Genomic DNA, 11,234 nt, shown 5'->3' with positions numbered 1-11,234 from the left:
ATTCGGTTCATATTATATTCAAAGTTTCTGTAATGACCTATAGGGAACATTTCGTTCCATAGGGAACATGTAAAGTGGTAAGGACAGATGAAAGTTGGCGAATGACAAGAAGTGACCGTGGCGTGCAGTAGGGAACATTTCGCTTCCGCCTTATGTTATTAGTTTTGATTTTAGTATTTACGCATTTTCCTTTTTACTTTTTAAAAAACTAAATAGGGTCCGAGCTAGGATTTTATTTTTTTAGATTTATTTCTACTTACATTTGTTTATCTATGATTTTAATGAATATTTTCCATTTTGATTTAAGAAGTTTTATTTTCCTTTAAGTAGTAATGATCTCAGCTTAATATAAAGAGTTGAGTCGTTACAAGTAGCAAATAATAACATAAGACTGAATATTCAGACTAATCAGTTAGAGAAAACAAAAAGGTATGAACATACGTACATAGTACCCTCGCACCAAACATGATAAATAAAAGTGCACAAAAAAAATCTTTAGATCCTACGCTTAGTGGGTTACCTGCTTTTAAGTGACAGATTAATTCAATTGAGTTTCATATTGCAATATGAGATTGATAAGAATCATGATGTTCCACAAGTTTCGATTGGGCTAATACAAGGTCTAAAACAACTAAGATTCAACAATCGTTCATTCTTCACATACGACAATCATTCCTTAATTTTATATGCTACATGTTAATCTAAAAGACGAATAACCATTTAACTAGTGAGCGTCAATGTTTGCTCGGTTCAAGTAGACCATGGAATAAGCATTACGTATACGTCCATGAGCCCAAGCACTTTGAAGAATTCATGTATTAGTTCACATAACATTTTTATTGTAATTCCATTTTAATTTAATTTTATGACAAGTCAAAGATGACGGTTGTAATTAATAGAATGCTCATTAAAGATGGTCGTTGGAAGATTAGTTACTGGAAGATGGAGAACTTCTTTAATGTTTTATTTCGATTTTTTGGTATTTATATTCAATAGGTTCAAATCTCTACAAGGCTATATAAAGCCTTATACCCTTCTATTTACACTAGAAGAAATCTGGGCTTTAATGTCAGGTGAAAAAAATGAAAAATGGACTTTAATGTCGCTTTTCAAAAGGCGGATGTTTAATGTCTGTTTTAAACCGACATTAAAGAGGGAGCTTTAATATCGGTTTAAAATCGACATTAAACATTCTCCTTTTTTAAAAATGACATTAAAACTCATTTTTTTAATTTTTTTTAATTTTGTAAAAAGTTAATGGTTTCTCTCTCTTTTTTCCCGCAATTTAATTTAGCAAAAACCCTAGGAGCGTTTCTTCCTCTCATACGTTCTTTCTTTTCTTTTTCCCATTCTTCTTCCTGTTGTTCCTCCACCCAAGCTCGTCGACTGCCAATTTCACGCACAGATGATGTTACGCACAAGCTTCGGCTGACGTTCCACCACCAAACGTTCACGCACAGACGACATTCGACCATCACAGACGACGTTCACGTACAAGCTTTGGCCACACCACCACAGGGATATCAATCGACTTGTTGGCGCCACCACAGACGACGTTCCCTCCCCTGACATCCATAACAGACTTTTGTGCAGTAGATCCCCCATGAACGGTCGCCCTAACTTCGCTCCACCATGTACGTTCCTGCGTTGATTTGATCTCTTTCACACTAAAACAAGGTCAAACAATATATTTCTTTCACATTAATCTTTTCAATGTGTCTGATAGCTTCATCGACAAGAACGCAGTTTTCAAGAGGCTAAAGGCCAAGTGGGAGAACAAGGTAAGTGTGACTAATTCATCTTCAGATTTGGATCGGAAATTGCACTTGATTAATTCTGTTTGTTTTTTGTTTTTTTAGATCTATTTCGATTGTAATGCGAAGAACTCTACTTGGGCCTTTACATTGATTATTCTGCTATTCATCGGAGCCTTGGCATCCATATAAGCTTCGTCAGATTTTTTTTTTATGTGTTTGATAATGTTTTTATGTGTTTTTCTGATTTGATTTTGAGAATGTTCTTGCAGGAAACATAGAGTGAAGCAGTCCATCAAGGTGCCCATGATTAGTAACAAGCTAGCAGATATCCCTCCTGATGATTATTCATTGAAGAAATATGGCCAAAAGCAAATCAAGAGTTCTCCACATCCAAGGTATACAAATATAATTGCACTACTTTTTAGCTTATTGTGTTGATGTTGCTTATTTCTTTATAGATTGATATTTGTTTTCATAATGTTATGCAAAAAATGTTGATTATTCATTTGGCTGGCAATACTATGAGTTGATCAATTACATGAATTCATAGGTTCCCGCATCTTTTCTGTTTTTTTTATTTGGGAAAATGATTGTATATGATTGCATCTATGGAATATTTCTAATACTACTTTTGACATTACTTTGTGAATAAAAGATTCCTTATCTCGTAATTTAATTGGGATATTGAAAACTTGCTTTATTTGTCTGATTTTCTATGTCCACCGTTGAGTTGAGTTTAGAAGTTCGTATATCTCATTGTATCTTCTCTAGCATTTGTAGAAAAGCATTTTTTTTATTAGATTTTTTGAAAAAAATTACAGTATAATATTGATTCACGAATTTGGGAAACCTAGATTATTTTATTGTACAAAGTAGTGAGTCTTAGAAGTATGAATTGTTATAGCAGGTAGTTTGGGTTTTGTATTTCTAAAGAATAGCTTGAGGCCTCAGAGATTTGTGACTTGTGAGAGATGGTGAAAGCCTAGTGTAGCTTTGTTATTTCAATTTGTGGAATTAAGAAATTTTTAGTATGAGTTAAGCAAATTTAAAATTTAACCAACTGCATGCCAAACAGTAAACACACTAGCTTGAAGCTAACCCAAAAGTTCGAAACTCTTCCTTCTCTAGAAAAACAATACCCCTTTGGTTCATGGCATACACATATCCTTATTATGGTGTCGTATTAGTCGAGTGTTTTTGTGATTCTTAAACATTCTCTTGCGTCAGTTTACTAAAAGAAACCAATAACACTCTTGATTTTTGAACCACAACTATTACCGTTTTGTGTGCAGGTAAGACGATCATAGGATGCATTTATAAGACCAGGAGGAAGGTAAGATACGATTCATACTCACAAATACCTACAATAGCTTCTCGAGTGTGCTAATTATATAATCCTCAACAGTTTCTTCCTGCTTTCCATGTTCATTTTCCTTTCGTAATTGTATATATTTAAATATTTGAATGCATTAATAGCCTAGAGAGGTGGGAGAGTTATGTTAATTGAATGTTCCTATGAAATTTTGTGCAGCAGTATACTAGGGCATTAGGTTGAACCACCACTACCCGCAGGTGAAATATGGGCAGCATATTTGGTTCCACAAAAATGAAACCATCCAACCATGTGATTAGAATTGGTTTTCCAAAAGATGTTGCTAAAAAAAGATTGGTATGCCATGCATTGGAAATGCATCAATAATAAGTTGATTTTGGTTGTTCCATATGGAAAAATTCTTTGAAGGGGTCGTCTTAATGTGGTTAACAATTTTGAATAATCATTGGATGTACAAGTGAGAAACTCAAGAGGATGAATAGTTTATCAAGTAACTTCTTGATTTTCAATTGTGCTAAATTGTCTTGTATTTGGGGCATTTGGTTCTTGAAATTTTGGAGGATATTGGGGAAAAAGTATCGATTACAACGAGAGCTTTTAACCCTTTTGGAATTCATTTGACTGGGGAATTTGAGTTAGAACTAAAGTAGATCGCTTGTATGGATGCAGGAATCGTGCAAAGAAGTTCAAGCTGTAATAAATTATTGGAAACCTCAAGTGCTTCCTCTTTTTTGAATCTCGGTTGTCTTAGATGGGTTGCTTTGCTAGCTATCTGCCTCCTTTCATGTTTTTACACGTTGCGTTTGCGTTTGCTTATATGAATGCAAGTCATCTTCAATCCTTGTATGTATTTTGTTCCATAAATCCATCAACTCTATTTCTTCCATTGATGCTTTCAGATTTGGCAGTTGAACTTTATAATAAGTCTTTGGTCCTTGCCACTTAATTTTAGCACTTCACTTAGCAAAAGTCTCATGGTGGGTTTAAAGTTGTTACTGTGACAGTGACACGTACCTTAAATAAACTAAACAACATGGCAAAAACTGTATTTGAAATAGTTTTAATTTGAATCTTTTAAAATTTTCTCAACAATACCAATGTTTTTTGAAAGCTACAAAAACTATTTTCAAATTGATATAGTAGCAGCTGATGTCGACGACCTGTGCTCTTGGAAAGGATTGGTAGAATCTCGGCTTATGAATTTGACGTTGTTGGTAATTTTTCTTACATCCTAAATGAAGCACAGTGATGATATAATGATACTGTTTCTCAACTTGAAAACATTTCTGTACTTGAGTTAAATTAAAATTTCTGGTTCAAGAAATATCTTTCCTTTGCCCATATTTTTTTGTAATTCTCAAAATATTCTGGATCTTTTGGTCTCTCGTTCCACTACTGTTTAGCATTTTCAAAGCCCTTTAGTCTGTTGCAAGAAGTCTTAGTACATAAATATATACTTTGTTGTGAACTGTTTTGTAATACTTTGTTTTAGATGATCCAACTCCTTAATTATTACTAATATGGATGATTCTTTTGTTATTTATTTATTGTTTCATTTGTGAGAATCCCTGCATTTCCTTTCACATATGTATGCTTTCAAAGAAGACTCATGTTTGTTATTGTTGTTGTTGTGAGACAGGTGGAGTGGTGATATTTCTTTATCTGTGGAGGAGAATATCCTTTGGCTTGTGTTTATTTTGATTTTTTTATTTTATTATTGAATTGAGTTTGTCGATTCTAAAGAAATATGAGAAAAATCGTTCAGACATGGCTTGTTTGGTAGTTTTGAAGATGAACTCTGTAAGCTGTTGTCTGATTATTTGACCCATTCTTGTATAGCAGGCTTCGTGAATTGAAACAGCTTGATGAGTACTTTTGTATGTTTATTCATTTTTGTGAATGATGTTCTGTATTTAATTGTTAGTCCTTGAATTTGAGGTCGCTACATTCACAAATATGAATATGTATTTAGTGGAGGAACTTTCTGTTGTACATATACATTGGTTATTAATCACGATCTTATATATTATCTTTATATTTTTAAGTTTTCACTTACAGTTGTTGGTTGTTTATTTAATTGTATTTTATTATATATAATTCAAGCCAAATAATGTCGGTTTTGTCATCATAAAAACTAGTGTAAATACGACATTAAATGTGTCTTTAATGTCGGTTTAAAAACGACATTAAAGACATCTTTAATGTCGGTTAAAAAAAATTAAAGACATCTTTAATGTCGGTGGAAAAACGACATTAAAGATATCTCGTAAACGACATTAAAGATATCTTTAATGTCAATTATCCACCGACATTAAAGATCAACCGACATTAAAGGCCTTCAATAACACCTTCAAAGATGTCGGTTTATAACCGACATTGAAGGCCTTTAATGTCGGTTATAAACCCACATTAAAGCCCAACCGACATTAAATACCTTTAATAACGCTCGTAAAGATGTCAGTCGCCAAGTGACATTAAACCTCTATTTTCAAAAAGTGGAGCAAATTTTGTTTTCCCTCCAAATATGCTTGCTGAACCAAAATTTAAAAAGGGCAATAATAATATCATTTTCCTTTTGTTTTAAAATGGGAGCAATGATAAATATCAGCAAGCAATGATGATGAGTAAATACAAAGATCAAGAGAGAAAGAAGAAGCATTAAAAAGTCACACACTATTTTACGAGGAAAATGCAGTTTTGATCCTTGAAGTTTGAGGTAATCATCTAATTGGTTCTAAAGTTCTTTTTATTATTTTTTTGTAGTTGCATTCGATGGAGCTATACATAGGAAGGATATATCTCAAAAATAAAAACTTGTTTGTAGTATGGCTGAGTTGCGGATCTTACTTTCTTTATGATGTTTCTGCTCTATGCTCGATATGCAAACAATTCTGAAATTGATCCATCGTCCACATAATAAAACAACATCTATTCTTCATTTCGAACTGCACCAGAAATGAATAGAAAATGAACACTTTAAATATACTTGCTCAAAAAAAAACATAGAAGAAAACAGAAAGGGAGAGAATACGGGGTAGAAAGTGAGAGGAAAGGAATGTGTATTTCATTTTGATATATAGAAATGTGAAGGAGGTATGTTATATATATAGTGGTGGTTCAACGTGATAAACGGTGTAACGGTCCTAACGGCAGGAAATCTATCATTATTTTATTCCACCCCACCACACCTCGCTCGCCCGAACAAACGAACGGCAACGGTAGCGAGTGCGCGTGAATATATTTACAAAACCATATTTGCCTATTTTCTCACCCTTTTCAAAACTTGAGTACCCCTTTTGGGGCCCAAGCCCATAACTCAAACTATGGGTATTTAAGGGAGCTTCCACTTTGCTTTCTAAGCAATGTGAGAATCCTACTTGGAATAAAACAATAGTATTTTGCTTTAAGAACCCACTTGAAAATTTTTAAAACATTTTCATCGAGCAATCTCTATTTATGTAATGTTGTGCTTAAGAAAAGTTATCATCAGTTCGTAGATGATCCACTATTATTGCACCAATAGTGACAAATTCTTAATGGTATTGTGCTTACAACGTATTTGTTGTCTCTTTCCGTTGTAACAACGATTATGATATTTTGCAATAGCTGTAGGACTATCGTAGTGGATCAGTAAGGCACCGATCTTTCCCATACGAGAATCTCTTATAGCAAGTTTCGAAGTCAACTTGCTTCTTCACTAGCAGTAGTTAGATCTATCATTTTTTACTTCATTGTAGATTGGGCTAAAATGGTTTATTTCTTAGATTTTCAAGCAATAGCCCCTCTTGTTTTATTGAAGATATATCCACTTGTAGCCTTTAAGTCATCTGAGAGGGAATTCCAATTACCATTGCTCTAACCTTCTAGGTCAACTGAAAAGTTTTGGAAATGTAATCCTAGCTTTCGGCTTTTCTTAAGGTATCTCAGGATTCTTTCGATAGAAATCCAGTCTCTAAACTAGGTCTGCTAGTAAACATATATCTAGCCTTGTACAATTACTAGCATATCTCAAACTGCCTATGATGCTCGCATATTCTAATTGGCTAACATTGTCTCTAATGTTCTTGAACAACTTAACACTAGGATCGTAGGGTGTACAAATTGATTTACTATCAAAATAATTATATTTCTTTAGAATCTTCTATCTAATAAGACTAATCTAAACAAATTCCCTTTTCAGATCTAATAATTTTGATAGCTAAGATTACATTAGCCTCTCCTAAGTCTTTCATCTACACATAAGCATATGATAGTACATAAGTCATTTTCAAACTTATAGATGCATTCATCACTCTATGTACTTTGAATCTCTTACACATATTAGATTATCAAACTGTTCATGTCCTTGCTTAGAAGTTTATTTTAGGTCATAGAGGGATTTATCTAACGTACAAACTTTAGACTCTTGACCAGGAACTACGAAACCTTTAGATTGTTCCATATAGTTCTCTTATTTTAAATTACCATTTAGGAAAGCAATCTTAACATTTGTTTGATGTACTAAGAGATTGTTTCAAGCAACTATAGAAATCAACACTCTAATTGAGGTGATTCTAGTTATTGTGGATAATGTGTCAAAAAAGTCTCTGTTTTCCCTCTATCTAAAGTCTTTTGCTACAAGTCCAGCTTTATACTTGTCTACTGATCCATCAGGTTTGAGTTTCTTTCTTAGAACCCATTTCCAGCCTTTTGATTTGCAGTTGGGGGTAGGTCAACTAGGTGTCAAATCTTATTTGTTTCAAGAGAATTCATTTCAACATTAATAGTTTCTTGTCATAAGTTGGCATCTAATATGGATAAAACTTCTTTTAGATCTTTAGGATCTTTTTTTACATCCAATAATTTTGAAGTCTTCTTCCAAGTGTTTAGTGGTTCTCAATCTCTTGCTTCTTTTAGGTTTAAGATCTACATCTTATTCCTAGTTTTGGATCCAAACTAAAGGTGGACTACTAGAACTTGAACCCCCACTAGTCTTACTATTAAGGCCCACGCTATTTCTAGATTTAAAAGAAAATCTATCTTCAAAGGAAAGGACGTCGTGTAATTCTATAATTTTCTTATTTTCTAAGTAAAAGAACTTATAGACTTTGCTCTTTTCAGCATATCCTATCAAAACACAATCATATGTTCGACTAGCTAGTTTTCTTCTCTTAAGATCAAAAATTCTAACATAAGCTAGACAACCTAAAGTTTTAAAATAAGACAAGTTTGGTGTTTTATTCTTGAGGACTTTGTGGGTGAAGTTGTGTTATTTGTTTTACGAGTTCTATTAAGTACATAACAAACTATCAATTATTTCACCGCACCAAGATGATGTTGCTCCTGAATCTAGTAAAAGAGCAACTACTATACAAAAATAATAACTAAAAGCTTTCTTAAAATATGTTTAAAAGAACTCTAAACCACATAACACATATATAATTGATTTAAAATTAACATTTCAATTTTGAAAGTTGTGAGGTGCTTATGAGATGAAAGAAAAGAAACAAAAAACTTACTAAACATGTACCAAACAACCTTTAATCACTTGGCACAGTTATAAAATTGATTTTGTACCCATTTAAACTAAGAGAACTATCTATAACGATAAAAAATAATAATAAAAAAAAACATTTAACACTTCACAAAATAACAAGAGAGCTTGCTCAAGAGTTGCTAAAAATTCCATTGAGTAGTCTTCCTTTCTTTAAAGCAAAACATCCAGACAAAATGTGAGAAAGAGTTCTTTAGGATTTTTTTTTTTTTTTAATGAAAAAACAACTTTTCCTTCTAGAGAATTGAAAAATTAGACTAAACAAAAAATTAAAAAGAAGCTTTTCACCTATTAATATTGAAATAGCCGCACCATCAATCTATTTTAGGTTTAAAATTAGTTCAATCATCATTATAGTCCATTTTCCATTAAATCACTGACCATTCCATTATCTTAAAACTAAATTCGAGAATTATTAAAATTCCATTGAATTATTAAAATTTGAAGTACAAATATGTTAAATTCTAAAACATGAAGACCATATAAAAATTAAACATGTCACCTAATTTTTCATAGATTATTGAGAACTATTTTCCAAACCTAAAGAATTAAAGCATTTAAAACCTCCAATGACTAAATAGATAGTAACTTTACGGCTCATGAACCAAAAGTACATTTTATTTGATCCTTTTTAGGATAATCACAATATAGAAGGCCATTGAAAATGGAGGTCGTGCCATTAACACTAAGTTCGTTCATACTAACGAAGAAAAATAAAAAATAAAATAAAAATTGTATGAAAGTTCAGGAATTCATAAATCAAAAGATAATGTTAATCAAAATTATTTCCATCAATTGCATTTCAAAACTCGTTGTTTGACAAAACCTATATCACAACCAAAATTAATAATAAAACTCTGATTCCTCCCCCCATTTTATACAACATTACAACATAATGTTTGTATTTGAGCTAAATACATCTAAAATAAGCTACACCCAGACGACAAAAATGGGTGTTGGCCTTTTCGTATAAATAAGAAACCTTTCGTAAATAATATCCACTCAATAAAATTCTGGTCTATTAATTCTGTCCAATGGTAAAAAGAAAATACTCGTAGATAATCAACTGCTAGCAGATTCCGCTTCACTGTCTTCGCTATCGTCACTGCATTCACAAACATCAGCAAATAATACCGTCCTATCAGTTGTATCCTCCTAAAACCCAAATCCTCCAATTTTAAGAAATAAAAATAGAACTTCGTCCAAAAATACGACAGAAAACAAACTTCAAAATTTATGATTCCTGATCTGCTTGAAAGTTTATGATGAATAGCAATTGAGATTAAGGAAGGAAGAATATATATAGATCATTTTCTATTTTAAAAACTTAGAAACAAAATTGCCTCAATAGTGCTTTCATCTCCTATTTATCCAAATAAAATACAACATATACGCTTGATTCTGATCTTTTCAGTTGAATATGCAATTCTTTGAAATTATAAAAAAGATCGAAATGTATGACAGGTTTACCTTTGCTCTGGTAACTTCGATAATCGTCTAGCTTCAAGGCCTGTGATAAACTTTTGAGCAGCCTGAACATTTTCACTACCTTAAAAACATAAAAAGAAGACGTAAAGTATTAGATCTTCAATATCAGTTCTTGTTTCACAACCGACTATTAAAGCATTAACAGGTACATTCGTTGAAAAATGAGTGGTTGATGGTCATGGAGGGTGATCATAAAAAAGAAAATTTAAAAGCACAATACAGACAAATACCTTTTGTCAGTTGGAAGCAATGCAAAGCACATCTTTCTGCAGCTAATCTTACAGGAGTACTGCCGTCTCTCAAACACTCCGCGAGTGCTGGACCAATTAGTGAGGCATGAGTCACAGTAAACGAAGGATTTTCCTGCAACACAAAATGTATTATTAAATTATGACCCACACAATAAGTTACATTTTTCTTGAGTGAGTATCAAAAAGAGACGTACTTTTGCGACTGCTTTGATTGCAGATAAAACCTTCCTTCTTACTTCACTGGAATCATCTTGTAGTGCTGACACCAGGGATGTAAGAATATCAAGATTTGTTGCCGAATTTTTTTGAATTTGATAAAGTAGCAGCCTCCCCAATGCTTTAGTAGAAGTTTCTCGGATTGGGAACTGTGTTGTTAAACATAAGATTGTCAGCTAACTATAAACTTCGTATAGACAAACAATGACAGAATAGTACCTTTTCATCTTTCAATGCGGTTTTGAGACAACCCAAAATAGATGACAACATAGCAAACTGACAAACGGCAGAAGGTTTGTGCCTAAGAATGGATGAAATAGTCAGCATCGATCCATGTCTAGAATGCCAACTAGAAGAGGCCATGTTTATGAGTTCCTCAAGCAGGCCGGTCAGTTCATCATCCTCTAAGTACTGGAACAACAACAAAATATATAAGTCAGTAGAATCACACAGATCAATGGTTGCCAATAACATACCATAAATTGCACATTAGTAGGCAAGCACATAACACTTTTGTCAAACATACAGAACTGAAGGTCAATCCAATGGTTTTGATTTGCCAAAAATTTTCAAACAACCGAGTTTGATAACACTTGTAAAATGCTCTATGTTGTGAATAAAGTAGAATCACATTAATTTTTTAAAAAATTTGAAAT

General features: G+C 32.7%; 1 protein-coding gene across 1 annotated transcript in view; it reads right to left on the bottom strand.

Moving 5' to 3' along the window:
• Window positions 1-9,395: 9,395 nt before the first annotated feature.
• LOC103485854 (protein ILITYHIA) overlaps window positions 9,396-11,234 on the bottom strand; it is a 56,707-nt gene continuing 54,868 nt past the window's right edge. The window contains exons 56-60 of the mRNA XM_008443579.3: window positions 10,798-10,989; window positions 10,557-10,727; window positions 10,342-10,474; window positions 10,094-10,172; window positions 9,396-9,728 (exon numbers count right to left, since the gene is read on the bottom strand). Coding sequence (XP_008441801.2) covers window positions 9,686-9,728; window positions 10,094-10,172; window positions 10,342-10,474; window positions 10,557-10,727; window positions 10,798-10,989 — 618 coding nt within the window. The 3' untranslated portion in view covers window positions 9,396-9,685. The remainder of the gene's footprint in view (window positions 9,729-10,093; window positions 10,173-10,341; window positions 10,475-10,556; window positions 10,728-10,797; window positions 10,990-11,234) is intronic.

The sequence above is a fragment of the Cucumis melo genome, chromosome 5 (assembly GCF_025177605.1).
Source record: "Cucumis melo cultivar AY chromosome 5, USDA_Cmelo_AY_1.0, whole genome shotgun sequence".
In the NCBI taxonomy this organism is placed as follows: domain Eukaryota; kingdom Viridiplantae; phylum Streptophyta; class Magnoliopsida; order Cucurbitales; family Cucurbitaceae; genus Cucumis; species Cucumis melo.
This window is presented reverse-complemented; position numbering and strand designations above follow the sequence as displayed.